Source organism: Beta vulgaris, chromosome 1, assembly GCF_026745355.1.
Source record: "Beta vulgaris subsp. vulgaris cultivar EL10 chromosome 1, EL10.2, whole genome shotgun sequence".
Classification (NCBI taxonomy): Eukaryota; Viridiplantae; Streptophyta; class Magnoliopsida; order Caryophyllales; family Amaranthaceae; genus Beta; species Beta vulgaris.
Genome location: NC_079202.1, coordinates 37,676,623 through 37,696,707, shown reverse-complemented (window position 1 = coordinate 37,696,707; position 20,085 = coordinate 37,676,623). Strand labels below are relative to the sequence as shown.

The 20,085-nt window shown below is 36.5% G+C and overlaps 1 protein-coding gene across 1 annotated transcript; it reads left to right on the top strand.

Moving 5' to 3' along the window:
• Positions 1–266: 266 nt before the first annotated feature.
• LOC104895729 (uncharacterized) lies at positions 267–18,703 on the top strand. Its single transcript, XM_010682309.3, has 7 exons — positions 267–989; positions 5,018–5,096; positions 9,118–9,254; positions 12,839–12,962; positions 13,076–13,261; positions 17,299–17,370; positions 17,465–18,703. The coding sequence occupies exons 1-7, from the start codon at positions 598–600 to the stop codon at positions 18,278–18,280; spliced, it is 1,806 nt and encodes a 601-aa protein (XP_010680611.2). The 5' UTR covers positions 267–597; the 3' UTR covers positions 18,281–18,703.
• The last annotated feature ends 1,382 nt before the right edge of the window (positions 18,704–20,085 follow it).

Sequence of the window (20,085 nt, the reverse complement as noted above, 5' to 3'; positions counted from 1 at the left end):
TATGAGCAAATTTGGTGTCAAATGAGCAACCGAATTTCTAATTTATTACAAAAATCCCCCTGGGTGTACTATGCTCATGGTACACCCGGGTGTACCACGAGTGAACTCGAAAAAATAAATTCATATTAGATCAGATAAGAAAAAATAAGTTCAGATCAAATCAGATCAGATAAGTTCAGATCAGAAAATTTCAGCTGAACTAAACATCCTTAGTATAAAAGAAGTGAGCCTATATATGACCTCGTTTATGTATATTCAATACGACTTCGTTTCTGATATGCGTTAAACCCCACCTTCAAACGGAGATCGGATGGTCGAAAAACGAAAATCCCGACTCTGTAAAACACACACACAGACACAGACACAGACACAGACACAGACCCACTCGGCACTCCTATAATATCTTTTGAGATTCCATATCATATCATACGTTTTCAATTCAACAAATTTCCGAATTAGGGCAAGTGAATTTTATTCCTTATCCACCAGATTCCGAATCACTCAATTCAATTCGAATCCCATCTAATTGAAATTTCAATTCAACAACAAAAATCCCCAAATTGATTTAGATCTGATACTTGTCGAATTGAAGGAATAATGGCGGATCAAGATGAAGAGGAATTGCAGATGGCATTGAAGATGAGTATGCAACCAAGCAGCTCTCCACCGGAGCCGAAGAGAAGCAAACCTAGGGACCCTGCAATTGGGACTACCATTGATGGAGCTTCAGCTTCGGATGAGTCACCGGAGTTGAAGAGTAGGCGCCTTCAGCGTGAGCTCATGGCGGCTGCTGCCGAGAAAAGAATGATGATTAGCACTCCATCGCCCCCCACAACCGGGGCGGGGGCCGAGAGTGGGAATGAGGTGAAGAGGAGAGAGAATTTAGGGGAGGAGTTATCGATGGAGGAGGCGAATCAGTTGTTTAACATGGTTTTTGGTGGGAATGTTACTAAGGAGATTCTTGCACAGTGGACTAATCAGGGTATAAGGTATTACCTCTACTTGTTATGTTGCTATTTTATTGGTTTTGAGTATTTTTGAATTTGGGAACTTTTGTTGTCGATTATGCTTGTAAAATTGTCAATTGTCTTGTTCAATGTTTTAGGTCCTTGGAGTGTGGAAATCTTTGTTGTAGAAAGAATTTTAGGACACTGTATATGACATAATCTTAGTTGAGTAATTCTTTCATATAGAAACTCAGGTTGAAGAATTGCTATGTGCACTGGCGGTGGCGGATGTTGAAAGATTTGCTATAGGGCCAGATTTTTCCACAATAACATATTAACAGATATGAAAGTATAAAACTATAAGAACATATGAACATACTTCTAAATCCAATGTAAAAATATAGAATAAATTAAAATTCGGAATAAAATAGATATACAAATGTTAAAACCACAAGTGTCATGATCCCACGGATGGAAAAAAAACTAAAGTAACTCAACGGTCTTTCAAAATTTTAAAATTATCAATAATTGACTTGGTACTGAGAATGCTATTTCAGTGTTGACACAGGAAAAGTCAATATTAGACGTATTAATCTGTCAAACAAAAAATAAACACTTGACTTTCCTATTTTTGCCGATTGTTCACAAACCTCCTCCAAATTAGAATAATTTCTCATATTTTGATCATCTTTCACTTCACAAATGAAATGCTGCAATTGATCCTTGATATTGTACATTTCTTGCTCCGTAAAATCTTTTGGACAAGGTCAAGAGCTCCAATGCATTGTCGTTAAATCTGCGCTTCAGCTCTTGTAATTGGTTTTCCATTCTCCCTCATTTCTTGAATGAGTGTTTGACTTGTAGAGACTAGTTTTATAGCATTCACAATATCTTGAGACTTTTGTTGTAAAGCTTGACAAAAAATATCAATAATTCTCAAAATTTCTTCCATTAAATGTGCTATGAACACAAAACCAAAGGAAATCAATAAATTAAAGCACCATCAGCATCCCTACGTTGAGAATATGTACACGACTTATTTGCCATGATATGCTCAAGTACTGAGACTATCGCATTAAACATTTTAAGCAAGCTATGGAATAGAGTAAAGATGTGAAGCCCAACGTGTATCTCCGGCTCTTTTGAGGGTACCCATCTGATTAGCCACTCTACCACTTTCTATTTCACCAATAGATAATAACCTTTTAATTTCAACAGTTTTAGTTGCATGCAATTCATCAAGACGTTTGGGAGATGCATCAATGACATTGATAATAAAAGTTAAATTAGAAAAAAAGTTAATGTATTGTACTTACATATCTAGATGCAACAACTAAAGCAAGCTGTAAACGATGAATATAACAATGAACATAATAAGTATACGGGCAATCAGACAAATATGCCTGCAAACCAATATCATCCCGAATTGGAAGACGTAATCCTCGTTCACGTTCTAAAGAACCTATATACTACTATATCAGTTCTCCTCCTTTGAGAAGGCTCTTCTTCTTGGTTATGTGTTGTCATAGGATTAATATCTTCATTAATTGGGGTTGTATCTTCCTCAACTGAAATTGTATCTGCATTTTTCTTTTAAAAAAGGAGGTAATAGATATTTGTTTATTCATGTTGTTGACCTGAAATAATATTTAGACGTTCTTTAGCTAATAGCTAAAAGTATTACTTTTAAAGTTGGTTCAAGACTTAATACATATAACATTAATCAATCAGTTTAACCCAACTCAACAAGTCAACAAATATAAACAGTATGTTAAAAAGTAAGCTATAAATTGAGTTTAAGAAAATACATACCTAATAAGTAATAAGCGTGCGTTGGCACAAAGATGATGCTTTTATCTTAATAATATACTAATCACCTACATTTGTCAATTTTTCGTATGAGTAATTAAATTGATATTAGTATTATTAGTAAACTAACTAGTTATATATACTTATATTTTATATATCGTTTTAAATGCAACAAAGGGGTATGTTTTTGTGAGATATAAAATATTCCATTGTTGCATGTAAAACGAAATGGAGGAATTAATATAATTTAATAATTACATAATACAAGAACTCAATAATATTGCTTGAATCTACAATAATTTATAAAGCAAATAAAACACACATCACACATGATAACATGAATACATTTTTAATTGAAAAAACCAAAAAAAAAAAAAAATTAAAATTGAAATACTATGAATCTATGATGATTGATGACTGATGAGTGGCGTGTGATAACAATTCATCAATCATATAGATTCATAGTATTACTTTAATACAAGAACACGCCGTGTGTGATAACAATTCACATGATTGATGAGTGGCGTGTGATAACAAATTAACAATTCAAAAGTGCTCCCTTGCAGTTACTGCAGTAGCAGAGTTCCAGTTCAGAAATTACCAAAATTCAGAGTTCGCAGAAGTTGCAGTTGCTTTAACAGAGCAGATTTTTCTTTTTGGTTTTCTTCAGGTTTTCTGTTTTCAATGTGCAAGGGTAAAGGGTTGGTTTTAACTTTTAAGTTGCTTTAGCAGTTTAGCATGCCGTGTAAATTTTTTTTATGCTGGGCTTTTAGGCTCAACAAGCTTCACATTTTTTTTAAAACCTAGGGGGGGGCAGGCCCAGGCCTAGGCATGCCCCCATTAAGATCCGCCACTGGCTATGTGTGCTTGTTGAGTTGATTTCTGTAGTATTAACTATTGATGCTTTGTCTATGAGAAATTGCCTTTTTGGCATGATAGACAAACAAATTGTCATTCCGTTGGCGGCTTTAAGGTTGTGTTGGAGAATGGTAGAGCAGGGTTTCTGCTCAAGTTTCAGTTATCGTTAACTATCTCTCTAAGCTATATTCATCAGTGCTTCACTGAGTGGTCCTTAATTATTTTAAATTTTTCACTGGAGGCAGTTGATTGCCTTTGGATTCAGGGTCTGTTTGGTTTGTTGGAAAATGGTTTTTCATGGAAAATATTTTGTGGTGGAAAACGGAAATGAATATCAATTTTCCTTTGTTTGGTTTGATGGAATACTATGAAGCTAAGAAGGGGGAAAAGGAGAATGAGAGATAGAGGAAAATATACTCCTTGGAGGAAAATGTTTACAAGGGGAGGGAAAACTCTTTTGCACCTCAATTTCACTTTATAAATCCCCTGTCCAACCAAACAACAGAAAATGGTTAAAATATTTGTTATGGAAAACGTATTCCTCCAAAACAAACAAAGCCTTAGAGTGAACAACCTCTTTTACAACTGTAAAGATTAGGATCTAGGATAAGCTTCTTTGTAATTTATGGCCATATGGGTAATGTTGTTTACGTTTGACCCTCCTCTCTGCATCATTGGTTGTGGTTTATGCTTGCCATTATAGGAGGAAGAGATGTATTTTAGCTACTAAAACATGGTTTGTTGTCAAGGAGAAGAAGAACATGGACCCCCTTTGTCCTTGTGCAAAATGAAACCCTGTGTTGACAGTGAAAGCTGACACGGTACAACAACAATGGGGTTGGCTGTATGAGTCAATCTTTTTATCTCGGATGGTCGCTTACATGGATCCTTGGCCTCCATATTCTTTATTAATTGCTACATGCTCCTGCAAACCTAAGTTCGTCATATTGTTTCTACTTTCTAATACCTTTCACCGGCTTCTTCTAACATGGTGAAAGTTGACATGCTAGCTAAATGAAAGTGCTGTTTTCAATGTGTTGTATGTTTATTTTCATGACTTCTCTTTATGTAGATATTTCATTTGCATCTTTTATTAGACCTTCTGTAGTACAGAGACCACCCCTCACCTCTAGTTCTATGTCTGCTAATCAGGAGGCAGGACATGTAGTTGTGGGTAAAGCTATTAGGCCACTAGCCTTCTTGAAGTATTTGTGTGATCTTTTATGTGGTTTCTAATAATATTGTGCTTTATTCTTTTGTTGCTATGGTCTCCTGTTTTTGTTTATCACTATATCTGTTGTCATATTATGGAAGGGATGATGGGAAAAAAGATTTATTGTAATTTTTGCTATTGTTGTTGTCATTCCTTTTATCAATTGCATTGATAAGAATCCTTATTGTAGGTTTAGCCCTGATCCAGAAACCTCAATGGGCCTGGTGCAGCATGAAGGAGGTCCATGTGGCGTGTTAGCAACCCTACAAGTATGAGTTGATTTCTTTCTCATTGCTATTCCAGGCTCTTCATGCCTTGACATATAGTTTGTCTGTTTTCAAATTATGGGTTCTATGTGATATGCTGTAAAAGGTTTTGCGTCTGCCTGCATAAATTAAGCAAAGAGTAGCTTATATCTAGATACTGTCAGTACTCTGAAAAATGTCAAAAGCACTCTGTTCTAAGATTTTCAGCTATTCAAGGATCAAATTGGCGTCAATTGGCAACTTAGACACGAAGTTAATTAGCTCTTATGGTTATGTTATGAATTATAATGATGTCACATCCTTTTCTTCAATCGAGATATCTTGAATGGATCACTCATAGATTTCCAATCTGTACTGTGTATTGATGGTTTCTACCCCATGGTTGTGGTGTCTTAGTCTTTTGGATACCAGAAAGTTGTAGGGATTCTCTATCTTTTTCTTTATAATCTAATATGCGAAATTTTTTTGACACTGTGAGTGCGCTTGTGGATTCCTAACAAAATAGTGATTGACGCTTCACTGAAGCTTAAATGTCTCAAACATCATCACTATTCTACTTATATTTAGAAAAGAGATTTCTCATAGGTTTTTCCCCATTGCAATCACTAATAGAAGGGATTCATGCTTAGACTAAATGAAGGACCTCTAGTGTCTAGTATTTGCTATGATGAGGAAAAGATGACTAATTCCATGATATCATATAAATATTAGGAGAATTCTGTGCCCGTTGTAATACCGAGTGATGATTTTGTTCTGCGTCAGTATGTGAATGTCAGATCTCTCTTTCTAGAAAGGAAGGAATCAGGAAACATAGAACTCGTATTTTATATATATTTTTGTGGACCCGGGTGCAGCTTTTTACTAGGCATGATCTCATTCAAATTTTGGCCATTCACTTTATTTGGTAGATGCAGCTCCAGGAAGTTGATTACTTTAGAAAGAAGTTGGAACTCCATCGGCTAGTAATAATCTAAATACTAAACAAGTATTGGACAAAAAGTAAGCAAGATAACTTCCAATCTTCTTATTCATGTATGAAATGAGTTTGTTATTTCATTGAGCGGGCCTTACATCAATTACAACTATGAGCAGTCCCAATTGTGGACCTCCTTCTCTAAATGGTCCTAACTATCAAGTAACTTGGAACAGCCCCAACTATAAGGGGTTTCTTGTCAAAGCAGTTCCGCAAAATTTATAATCTGTTAAATAAGTAAAGAAACAAAAATGCTAATAGCCAAATTTTGAGAATAAAATCAATAATCTTCAAAATTAAAGAATTTTTCTTTTTACAAATTAACATGTTATAAGGGACAGAGGACTGTTTAAGATGACTATTCTAGAGTTAAGACTATCATAGTTTAATCAATAGTTGGGACTGTTCAAATAATAGGGGGCCTGGTTGGGTCTGTAAGTATCCATTTTTTCTTATAACTAACCAGGCTAAACTCATACAGTTATCAGCTTCATTATTAACTTGATATCAAATAACTATTAAACCAATTCAGGCAAGATAACTTTTAAATCTGCTGTATCAAAACGTCTTCTTATTTATGTATAAAATGTTTTGTTAGTTCATTGAAGCTTTACATCAATTATTAGCTTGGCATAGCTCATGTTGTTATTGGCTGAATTAAGAGCTCCAGCTGGGACTTAGTCCAGACGAACTAAGTTAGTTCTTAGCAGGATACTGGGTGTGGCTGTTGTGGCCAGCTAGTTCATATAAGTCAGCTGTCAGAAAGTAAACCTTAATACATGCAATGCTACATAGAGATAAAGGGTGAACAATATATCTTTTGCTACCGGTTCCTTTTAAACTAGAGTGGCTTTAGATCAAACTGTAAGTGATATCTCTATTTTAGGTGTGTGCTTTTGATGTTATGCTCAATATTTGCACTCCTCCAGTGTCTTTTGCTATAATAATGAGGTCTAGTTACTGTGTGAATCAAAAGCTAGATTTGCTGGACTGACATGTGTTTCAGATATCAGAGAATCATAATACTTCCTCTTTATGGGGATTGGCATAGTTGTAAAGAACAGAAGATTGCTTACTAGTTGCTTCACTTGAGATTTTTGTTACTCTTGGAACTTTTAGTAGGTAATTCATGGTAGATTTCTTCGATGCCACATCCAAACTCTTCTAGACATTACTATGATAGTGAATTGGTTCATCCGCTAAACAGGAGTAGATGCGAAGATTCAGATGGAAGATTGGTGCTTTAATAGTATTGACCATTTCTTCTCTTATTAAGTGAAAACCAAATCAATAAGTTCCTCAAGCCATTACCTTGTTAATTCCGCTGAGAACTAAAGCTTACAACCTTTTGTGGCTTTTCTGAAGCCTAGTGTATGACAGGTATTTAACCTGACAATTTCTAGTGCAACCAGCTGGCCTGAAAAGATGAGCAAAGTTTAAAAGTTCGTCATGCTTCTTTGTAGTAATGTGCTACTTGTCTTTGCTGTCGAGTCATTGTTATTAATAGTTCAAGTAGTCTCCATCATCAGTCTTAATAACCTGAAGAGTGGCAGTACAATAAGCATTATATATATATATATATATATATATATATATATATATATATATATATATATATATATATATATATATAGGTAATTGAACTTTGAAGTAGTTGCCAGGCTAATATTTTGTAAGGATAAAAATGTTGGTTATAAGTTGTTACCTTGTTGTTTTGATGTGTTTACAATTGGTGGTAGATTCTCATTCTTTTTCTGTAGGAACAATATGATTATCGTATGGTGTTGCTGATTGGTTGATTCCTTGTTTGCTGATTGGTTGATTCCTCGTAAGACTGAATAACCGTGCTGTCTTCTTGCAAATAAATGTAACATGCTCCCTCCATTCCCTTTTAATGTAGTCACTTCACTTTGAGGGATAATCAAGAAGGAAGTCCAAAAGTGAGAAAAAGAAACTGAAAAGGTGGAGAGAGAAAAAAGAAAAGTGAGAGAGAGAAACTACAGCAGAGAGCGAAATATTAAGGTGGCTTAATGAATTAAAAAGGGGACCACATGGGTGAAAAAATAGGAGAAAGTGGATGGGACATGTTACCAAAAATAGAAAAAAGCAACAGTGTAGATTAAAAAAAACAGACTATAAAGGAAGGTGTGTAAATTAAATAGGTACTGGGGTAGTATATTCCAAATACTTGAGTGCTAATCATGGCTAACCAAGTGGGTTTAAGTTATTTATATGTAGTGAAACACTGAAACTATCCTCCGTGCACTAACTTAGTTTTAAAAAGCGCCCCCAAGGTGCGCCTAGGCGCCAGGCGAGTAGAGGCGCAAGTATGTAAGACATGAATTCGAGCAAAAACCCTCACTTAATTGCATTTACTTCAATTTTTGCCCCCAAATTTTCAAAAAACCCTAATCCCCGAGTTGTGAAGCATTTAGAATATTTGTGATAGCTGGGTATGACACAGCAGGCGGCCGGTGGTTTCGGCATTGGATCTGTCGGTTCGTCGCCGGTAAAGCTTTCCAAGTCAGTCATCTTTCCTTCTCTCTCTTCGATCTTCTCTCTTTCTTCTCCTTTTCACTCTTCGATCCTTCTTCAGTTCTGCTCCTTTTAAAACTCACGTGGTTTTGGGGTTTCTTGTTTCCTTTTTCTTTTCTCTTTTTTTCTTTTTTCCTCTCCTTTCTTATGACATTCACGTGTTCTTTTCTTTTCTTTTTTCTTTTAGCTTCTCTTTTCCTTTTCTTCTGTTCAACTAGTCCACTAATTGCACTAATTCTTAGCTTAAGGGTTCTTGACTATTATACTAAGCTTCCAAAAATGTCAGTTGTTGAATTGCTATATGCCCTAAGTCATGGATGTACAAGGGCTATTCATCATTGCTATCTGAATGGTAACATTTATTCTGATAGCTGATTGTATAAACTAAGGGCTGCAGCTTGTGATTTTTTTATTTCATGGATCAAAAGTTGTGGTATATCTTGTATGATTGAAAATGTGTGCTCCTTTGATGGTTTTTCTTGGCTTTATGCTTTTCTTCCCATGGGTATTTTGCAGGGGTTCGTCCTTAAATATCTTCTATTTGTTCCAGAAGAATCAAATAATAATGCATCAAGAACACCACAACTATCTTGGAAACGTGAATCTGTTACGCCAGCAAATTTTTCTTCCCTCCCAGAAGATACTAGAAAAAGGTGACAAATATAGGCTCATAGACTTTTAAGATTTCATGATTAAATTGATAATGTTATTTGCATTTTATTTTTTTGGGGATAAGTCAAACTTTATTGAATAATAAGGATGTCTTACAATGAGAGGCGGACTAGAAGCCGACTGACATTAGACAAAGATATGTTGTTGATGAGCTTGTCACTTTCTAATACTTTCTCCTTTCTTTTTACTTGCAACATTGAAACATGGCATAAGAATGTCGGAGAGGAGAGAGAAAAAAAAGGACCCATGTGATAGGAGAGAGAATGAGAGGATATATTGCCAAAAATGTCAATGTTGCAAGTAAATTAGAAAACTGATATATATATATATATAGAAGTGAGTTCATATGACAATGCATACTTACATGAGAAATGAGAATGAATTTTAAGCGCTATAACTCTTATGAATAAGTGATGTAACTCTAATGAAAAAGTGATGTAACTCCAGGAAAAAATAATATTAGAAAAAAAAATTCAAAATATTTATTTTTTGGGCTCAAAATTTTTTAGGGAGGTATAACCTAGGATGCATGGGTACGCCTCCCAGGGGCCGTTTCCCGTACTGGGTACGGGTACGTACCGGATACGGTACAGATTCGCCTGCAATTCGTACCCAGAACGAATCCACGGGGCCGGGTACGTGGGCTGATGTTGGAGACGGCAAATTCGAAGTCGGGGACGGACCGGGGACGTTTTTTTGAAGCAACCCACGCACCCAACTATAACCCAACATGTTTCATAAAATTTCATTAGCCCAAATACACAATACATTCTAGGGTTTCATTTCGAAAATCCCAAATTATCTCTCAACTCACTTGCGAAAAGTGTGAAGCCCATCGCCTGCCGTTTCGAAGTTCACCGGTCTTTTCGCCGGTCGTCTTCTTCTCTCTCATCTTCATCGTTTGGTACTGTACTCTAGTGTAAGTTTTTGTTTTGAACGCGGGGAAGGGGAAAGAGAAGGGGAAGGGTTAAAAACTTGAAATGACACGTGAAAGTAAAGTACATGCTTATAAGTTATAGCTGTTCAATAAATTTTTTTTTTTTAAAAATATGAAGTATTCTTTGCACTGCATTTTATACGTCCTTGTCTTAATTATCTTTTTTTTTTTATCTTTTCTCTTTCTCTTTACTAAATCAAATTATTTATAAATATATATATTTATTTATATTTTAAGAAGGAAATCTTACTCTTTATATTTTAATATGTATGTCTTTTAATATTTTTGTAGAAAAATTAATGGTTATTTTTTGCAGGAAAATTTCACAATATTTATTTTTTTTGCCAAATCCAAGCCGTCCCCGTTTTCAAAAAATTTGATTTTGCCGTTTTCTGTCCCCGTACCCGTTCCCGTATCCGTACCGGTGCTACATAGGGTATAACTCTAATGAACAAGTGTTGTAACTCTAATCCAATCGTGTGGTTGAGATTCATTCTCATTTCTCATGTAAGGAGTTTTCTCATGTGATCACTGAAAACTAACCTTAAGCTGAAAACTAAAAACGACCTTTTTTCTCATTTTGCAGATTTTTGCATTTTTTATGTTTTTTTGCTCAATTTATGTTTTTGCTCATTTTAAGAAACTTTTGCTCATTTTAGCAAACTTTCGCTCATTTTACGAAGTTTTTGCTCATTTTACATACTTTTGTTCATTTTATGTTTTTTGCTCATTTTATATTTTCGCTCATTTTAAGAAACTTTTGCTCAATTTTTTAGATTTTTGCTCATTTGATGTTTTTTGCTCATTTTATATTTTTGCTCATTTTAAGAATTTTTTGCTCATTTTATCTTTTTGCTCGTTTTAATAAACTTTTATGTTGCAGTTTTCAGTTTTCAGCATAAGGAGTGGTTTTCATGTGATCTTTTTCTTTATATATATATATATATATATATATATATATATATATATATATATGGGTAGGATCTACTGAAAACTAATTGAAAACTGAAATCCGACCTTTTTGTTCATTTTGCAGATTTTTGCTCATTTTATGTTTTTCGCTCATTTTAGCAAACTTTCGCTCATTTTACGAAGTTTTTGTTCAATTTATGTTTTTTTTGCTCATTTTATGTTGCAGTTTTCAGCTTTCAGCATAAGGAGTGGTTTTCACGTGTGGTTTTCACGTGATCCTATGTATATATATAGCACTGAGAGTGCCACATAATGAGACACCCATTTTGTTACTAATGGAATCTAAGATAATTTGTTTTATTGAGATTCAAAAAATTCTAGCTTCATGTAAGCAATTTTGCCAAAAAACTTTAAGATAGTAAATTTATTTAAAAGATTCCATCATCACATAAGCAAATGTAGCTAATGAAACTGAAAATAATAAATTTTTCAAAATTTTCACCCAATACCCTCTATTGTTTTTTTTTTGAAATTCATCATATACCCTCATTGTGTCAATATAACAGATAGTTTCTCGTTTTGGAAGTTAGATATTACTTATTTGTTGCATTTTACTACACAAATGCAACACCCGTGATAGTACTTTACAACCTCCTAGTCTTTTAATGTAATTTCTTTTGCTTTAGTCATGAGGCAGCTTTCGAAGTCAACCTCCTCATGTATGAATCTGCATATATAACAGTCCCAAATAGATTTTGCACATGTGGGAGATAATTGCAATCGGGTTCTATTAGACAACATCAAATCAACAATATCAGACTTTCCTTTACAGTTTACACCATGTGAACTTATTACATGCAGATAGTGAAGCCTTTGTGGATTCAATGTTGCCTTATAGATCCTTATCTTGCGTATCATTTTCCATGGAAAACATATTGGATACTCTTACATATACATTTTTATACGGTGAGGAAGTTCAGGGATCCACATTAATATTCTTTTTACTTGAAAAAAATTATTAAAGCACCCAAAAGAAATAATACTGTAAAAAATATAATTAATAATCACTTTTTTCGTTTTATTTTTCATGACACAAGAACTAGTGACACTATTTTAATCATCATTAGATTAGATTATCACTTAACAATATACATGTCAATATCTTTCGAAGTAGAAAACAGAATCACGGGTTAGATCTAGACCGGATTTGGATCTTAAATTGAGATTCAATCTAGATATGACCCATCATACCCCGGACCCTGATCCATTGGACCGACGTTTCGAAAATCCAGATCCTGTGGAACGCATCTAGATCCACGGATCTAGAGCAACTCCAGGATGCACTGCCATCCCTAAAAATAATATCACATCAGAAGACTTGGCAATATATTAGATTGGTTTGAAAAAAGATTAATTATAATTGATTATAATATTGCCACATCAAAAATAAGTGCATCACACAAGTTTCAGGCTTAGTTATAATGTAATAATGGACTGTAATGGGAAATCATGGTTGATTATGTTTGTTTTCCGGATTGTTCTGCTGGATTTTTTTTATCTTGATATCTGTTTAGCGGATGTGGAATACTTTGAAAATGTAGTCGAGAATTGTGTGGCTGAGATATGTTGATTTTTGTTCTGTGCAATCAATTTGGTGTATGTTAGTATCCAGAATGTGGAGTTTGTCCACACTCAAATTCTTTTTAAAATTTACAGGGCGCTTGTCAGAAGTATGGCAGAGATATTATTTCGTTGTGGAGATAATAAAAGGGCAGTGGTTGCAACTCTTGATGTCCTGAACCAAGATGGTGAAGGCCCAAATGATGGACCACCAGATGAGGTACGTTTTGATGATTTCCTAAGTCTATGTGACTGCTACAGCTGTAAGCGGAAAAATGTTTACCTGTCTCTGTTTTACTGAACTGATGCAGAAAATTTCATTGTAATTTACAGATCATTCTACAAGCCCTGGATGGGTTTTCAATTGAGTGTGCTTCAGATGTGCAGAAAAACCTGAGAGTAACTTCATATACATCATTTGAAATTGCAATTCAGAGGCTTGAGATGATGCTTCCTGTGTTTGAAAGTCGTATGGGAGCAATGCTGTTTCTTATCTCAGCATTGCTTTCTCGGGGACTGGTATGCCTTTTGTTTTACAGTTTTGTATGTGTAATTTCTTTATCAGGTTATGTAGTGCCTGAACCTTCAAAGTTGTCTGTCAGTTTTATGTTTCCTTAATACTTTGTTGTGATTTGATTTTCCCCTACAACCCCCCCTTCTTTTCATCTTTTGGCACCTGCAATCTTGCATATCTGGAGCACTTGATGTCACAATGTCAAGAAATATCTTGATGTGATCTATGCAAATGGCATCAGCCATCATGTAATGATTTTTTTTTTTTTGGTTTCGGTGCAAGTTGGTACTTCTCTTGTACTCTTATATGAAAGTGGGATATGAAGGGAATGGGGATTTAGATGGGTGAAGGATTATAGTTGTTAGCAACTAGTTTATTCATAAGTACATACCTAATAATTATTATGTATTTGTTTATCTCATGGTGATTGACTGATTGAATGTTTAGTTTAGATTAGGAAACGATTTGTAGCAGGGACACAAGTAGAGATGCCAATAGATAGGGTCTGGGTAGGGTAAGGTTGGACCCTTACCCATACCCTAAAATTTGGATGTAGAAATTTAGGACCCTTACCCGTACCCATAGGGTCCGCTAGGGTATGGTCTAGGGTCTATAATGGGTCCAATACAAAAAAAAAATCTGCTTACGTTTTCACGTGGATATATAATTGTTAAGCACAATTCATTATATATAATTGTAATTAACACAAAAAATATCATATTACATAGGGATACATAGTTTCCCACATCCCAAAAGAGTCTCATACATTCGAATTGAATAAAGAAAATAGTTTAGAGCGAGAGAGTGAGATACAGGTAAGATGAAACTGGGAGAGTGTAGGGTAAGAGATTGAGCATTTTATTTTCACCAGAAGGGTTTCTTATACCTGTTATATATCTAAAATATATTTATTTTAATTCAAATATATATATATATATATATAAAGTTTGGGCAGGTCCATGGGTAGGGTTTGGGTATTTGAGAAGTAGACCCTTACCCTACCCTTACCCGATAGTATCAAGACCCATACCCTACCCTTACCTGTAGTGTCCAAAAAATTAAGACCAATATCCTTAAATTAGGGTAGGGTCTAGGCGGATCTGTTTAGGGTCCCGGACCCATTGCCATCTCTAGACACAAGGAGATACATTATTGAAGACTACAACTCCACGAGTCCACCAAATTCAGAGTGGAAAAATAATTATTTTAACTTACATTAAGAGGGTCAAGGGTATTACTTAAGTTTGAACCTAGAAAGAAGTTGAACTGTAAGCCAATACCAGCTGGAAACTCTATTTGGGATCTCTATCATTCATTCCTTGATAGTCTAATAGCCCAAAGATCAAAGCAAACAAACTACCATAGATTTAATGCTTTTATGCCTCCAAGAACTCACACAATGAGAGGTTAACTAGCTTAACGAATCTCAATGATGCCAATAAGCCTTTGCGAAAAGGTCAGCCAATATATGGTAATGCAAAGTACTTTCTTGTTTCACCACTAGCAAAATACATTAGGAAACAATTTCTTGTCAAGCTTCCAATTCTGCAGTTTATCATAAGTGTTAAGTTTCTTTGCAGTAGCTTCCCCGCATGAATTCGGTAACTAGGTTTGGAACCTATGAAGCTTGAAAATTGCCTGCACTGCCGTGTCACATTACAAGAACATTTTCGGAAATTGAAACACCAAGTTTGAAGATTTTCCCAAGGAATCAAGAAGGGCCGCCCTGATTCTTTCCTCACAAAACCCTCTGTAAACTTGTCTTTTTGACAATTAAAGGACAGTATCCTTTTCCTCAATTATATTTTTACACGTATATATAAGGGAAAAGGTAGTCATTTCGATCATCAAAATAATTGAATATGGGACGGAGCTCTGCCCCCGCAAGCCATCCACATTTGTTTTAGGCACAAGTTTTAAGGATGAACTCTCTGGTGGCCTTTGCTAAGTAAAGTATTATTCCTTCCATCTCTTTTTGCCGTTCCTACTTTGTTTTTGGGGAGGTTTTGAGGAATGTGGTTTAGTGGTGGTGTCATTGAAATCACATGAGTTGTTTTTATGAGAGGAAAAATTTAAATTGTGAAAAACCCAAAATTTTATTCCAAAAAGGAAAGTGAAAACAACAAAGAGACGAACAGATGACAGAGTGATAATATGAATCTAGATAATGAAAGTGAGAACAACAAAGAGACTAAGGGCCTGTTCTCCCCAGCTTATTTTCAGTTCAATTCAGTTCAGATCAGTTCAGTTCAGTTCAGCTCTTGACAATACTTTTACTCTCACATATCACTATTCATTTCAGTTCAATTCAATTCAATTCAGATCAGTTCTGTTCAGTTCAGTTCAGCTGTTGTATGCCGAAGAGAACAGGCCCTAACAGAGTAATATTATGAATCTGGGTTATATATGATCAAAATATCCACTTCCCAGGACAAATAAATAGAGCAAAAAGATAGAAAACAGGAGATATAAATCTATAATAGATTCTTTTCTAAGTTGTATCAGCCGTTACGGGAGGACAACTATCTTCATCTCATGATGAATCAGGAATTATTGGACAGAGCTGGATTCAACTTTGCGTAGGCAAAATGCCAAATGTAATACTACCTCCGTTTCAAATTAATAGTTACACTTACACTTTTCACGCATGCCGATGCACTACTTTGAGCCTTTATATCTCTAACTTTGTATTTGTAAAAAATATAAAAAGTCGATATTCTAAAACTACATATCAAGACGAATCAAACAAGACCCCACATGACTATATTTTCTCTTAACCAAAACTCACAAATGATAGTCAAAGGGAAATTTGTGAATAGTGTCAAAAGTGAAAGTGTAACTATTAATTTGAAACGGAGGTAGTACCAAATAGTGACCCTCCCCTTAGGCCAGTTCACTACCTTGAACAACAGTCTGGAAAATCTGGTCAGTTACCAACACTTGAACCCCTGTCATTTAAATTGAATAATATGAGGATACATTAAGGCCCTTTGTAGACTCTGGTACACATTAGCCTCCATGCCTGCCTGGAACAATAAGGTCTTTATCCTTGTGATTGAGACTTGTCTGGTGAAAGTGAAGCAGCCATATCCATTTCTAAGCATTTGCAATTTGAAATGCGAAATTTGTCACAGATGTGATCCTTTTGGTATCACCTCTCAGAACTCTGATCTACATTGAGAACATGAAGATTGTTCCATCCAAGCCACTTCAGTGGTGCCAAAGAGTAAATGTGCTGTCCCCTCACTGTGAATTCGGTGAATTGATACGTTACCCTATTATGATGCTGTTATTTGAACTTGCACAAATTTGAATGTACTAAAATTTACTAAATTATTTTTGAGATGACCAGCAGATGACTAGAATAGACTCAAGCACAATTACTCTAAAGGGAGAGGAAAGTGGAAACTGATTTCCCTGGAGAGAGATGCTCCATTTATTACTCAGAAAGTATATCCATATTCAAGATGGTTAACAGAATTTGGACTTATTAAAATTTGATCTCGCATTCATTGCAAAAGTTACTCCAAGGGAAATTACTCTATGGTACTAGGGTACCAGAAAACTGATCTCTGAAATTTATAATGTCGTCCAGCCACTGAACACGACTTGACTTCTAAAAGACACTTCCTTAGTCCTTCCAAAATGTGTATAGTCAATGCAAAAACGCCTCAAGATAGATGGCAGACCTCCTGACTTATCCCCAAAGTCTCGAACAGACTCTCAAGTGACCTGCTCAACTTGCACAATGTAGAACAAATGATTCTCTAAGTCTATGGTCATTCGTCCCTTTACCTTCGCACTTTTTCATTTTGTGGAGGTAGAGGAGGATGTCTTAATTTTGTATTTTTATTTAGTTAGTGCATGGAACACTGTACGCAATGCTTTTGTCTTCTTTGTTAGATGATCTCAATGAAATACATTGATTTTTATCTTGCAAGTTACTGAGATCTGATATTTATGCTGTAATTTCATGAGAACGCCCTGATGCAGTCAGATTCTGCTGATTTTCGATCTGATAATATTTGCATTAAAAATACAGGATTCCATTCAAGCTGATAGGGATGACCCAAGCTTACCCCTAGTAACCGCTCCTTTTGGTCATGCCTCACAGGTAACTCTTGGTCTTACTACGACAAGTTGCTTGATACTTTTGTCTGAATGTGTGCCGTTTGAGTACACTTGCTAATTTTGAGTTGAAATGGCAGGAAATTGTAAACCTACTACTGTGTGGACAGGCTGTTGCGAATGTGTTTGACGAGAGAATAGACTTAGGGGCTGGCATGTTTTTGAAGGGTGTATCCTCTGATGTAGAAGTTGGATTCCTCACCCTGCTGGAGTCCCTCAACTTTTGTAAAGTTGGACAACATCTGAAACGCCCAAAATGGCCGATATGGGTTGTTGGGAGTGAGTCACATTACACTAATCTATTTGCTTTTCATCCTTCCGTTCAGGATGAGAATGAAATGGAAGAGAGAGAATCAAGAATCAGGAGAGCATTTGATGCACAAGACCAGAGTGGAGGTGGAGGCTTTATTAGTGTTGAGGGTTTGCAGCAAGTTCTTAAGGAAACGAGCATAAACCTTCCCTCTGATAAGCTTGACCGCCTCTGTAGTGCAGGCTTTATAGTCTGGAGTGAGTTTTGGCAGGCTCTTCTGGATTTAGACAAGAACTTGGGAGGATTCAAGGATTCTTCGGGGTTAATGGGCAAAAAGGTGTTTGAAATATATCACTTCAATGGAATAGCAAAATCAGTTTCCAACGGAAACCAAGGTGAAACTCCTTTGCAAAGACCGCGGCTTACAAAACTGAGAGTCTCAGTACCACCTAGGTGGACACCTGAGGAGTATATGGCAGAGGCAGCACCCCCATCAAGTTCTAGTGGCAATGAAACTAGTGGAAAAGATGTTGCTAAAGATGCTCTGCCCGAGCCTCCCCAACATGCTCCACTTGTAGACTGCATTAGAACGCGGTGGGCTCGTGCTAATTGCAATTGGACGGGTGACGCCCCAAGCATTGTCTGACTCCTATATTATATGGTAGATCCTTTCATCAGTTCTCTATGATATACTCGGCAGTATGTGGGCAGTCCAAAATCTAGCTTTAATGAGTTAGACATTTGCGAGTTGGGACTGTTATTCTCAGAGCACAGCATTGGTTCAGCAAACAGTACTTTCACTGTTGGTGTTAGTTTGTGATACGGATAGGCACCAAATTTTCGTGCCCTGTTGTAACTGTCATATTTAATTGAATTCAATATGTCTAGTCTTTGGGAAGAACTAGTTCCCTGATAAATTTGTTTATAGATTGTGCACATCTGGATGCATTTGTTATCATAGGGAAGATTTTTATTTAAAGCTGAAAGGGGTCTAATTGTAGTTTCAGACTTTCAGTTGTAGAGAAAATTCTTGTATGTGCTCAATTGCTAATCACTGCCTTGTTTTTTCCCCTTTTGTTCACTTGTAGGAGATTCACAACCCAAGCTGACAGTTCTTGATAGTGCTGTATTAGCTAATATGAATATCATTATAGGGAGTAGTGTATGGAAAAACTGTCTACCCTGTGGTAATCTGCCTATAGAGAGATATTAATGATTATTGACTTTTAAATCACTGTCGGTGATCCTACCCTTCCTTTTTTTTGTGATCAATAAAATATTTGAATTGTCAAAAAAAAAAAAAAAAAAAACAGTGATGTTAATAATTTTATAATTGTTTATTCGGTCTTTTCATCAAATGCTCCTGAGTTTTCACGAAATTCATCGGATACCTTCGCACTTTTCAAAATACACGGGGTACCCCTCAATTTCTGAACAATACACCCAAATGCCCTTAATGACTAACTGTGGTTAACCGTTAACCATCGTTAGTCATTAACTGTTATTTTGTTGATTTCTGCCACAATTAACTACTAATCCTGACCTTAATCCTAACCCTAACCCTCACCCTATCCCTAAACCCTAGCTTAACCTAACTTCTAACCCTAAATCCTAAACCCTAACCCTAAACCCTAACCACCCTTCCCACCACCCCAGCAGACCCCCCTCTGCAACCCCACCCTACCCACCACCTCAGCAGACTACCCCTCCCCCAACCACCGGCCGCGCCCCTTCCCACCCCTCGCAACCCCTTCCTCCACCCTCTCGCAGCCGCCCACCCCACCAAGCCTCCACTGGAATTTCGCTCCCCTCTCCCACCCCCAACGAGTTTCGATCCCCTCCCCGCACCCCTGTCGAGTTTCAATTTCCTAGGATTGAATCGACACTTCTAGTTCACGGCTGCAATGAGTGATGGAGCGAAAATGGACGGAGGTGGGGAGAAGGGATCGAAACTCGATGGGGGCGGGGGACGGAATTGAAACTCATCGGAGGTGAGGGGAGGGGAGCGAAATTCCAGTAGGGGCTTGATTGGGTGGGCGACTGCGAGGGGGTGGAGGAAGGGGTTGCGAGGGGTGGGGAGGGACGCGGCCGGTGGTTGTGGGAGGGGGTGTCTGCTGAGGTGGTGGGTAGGGTGGGGTTGGGGAGGGGGGGGGGTCTGCTGGGTTGGTGGCCTGGTGGGTGGATGGGGTGGTGGGGAGGGTGGTTAGAGTTTAGGGTTTAGAGTTAGGATTAGGGTTAGGTAATGGGTTAGTGGTTAATTAGGGTTGAAAACAACATAATAAGGGTTAATGATAATGGCAGTTAACGGCAGTTAACGCCATTAGTCATGGTATTCGGGTGTATTATGTTGAAACTGAGGGGTACCAGGTGTATTTTCAAAAGTGCGAGGGTACCCGGTGAATTTCGTGAAAACTCGAGCGTATTTGGTGAAAAAACCGTTGTTTATTTCTA

Excerpts from the sequence above, each read along its gene's own strand:
- LOC104895729 (XM_010682309.3), top strand. The coding sequence starts at position 598 with ATGGCGGATCAAGATGAAGAGGAATTGCAGATGGCATTGAAGATGAGT. Across the intron at positions 5,097-9,117 it reads GCGTGTTAGCAACCCTACAA|GGGTTCGTCCTTAAATATCT; the intron begins GTATGAGTTGAT and ends GGTATTTTGCAG. Across the intron at positions 9,255-12,838 it reads CCAGAAGATACTAGAAAAAG|GGCGCTTGTCAGAAGTATGG; the intron begins GTGACAAATATA and ends TAAAATTTACAG.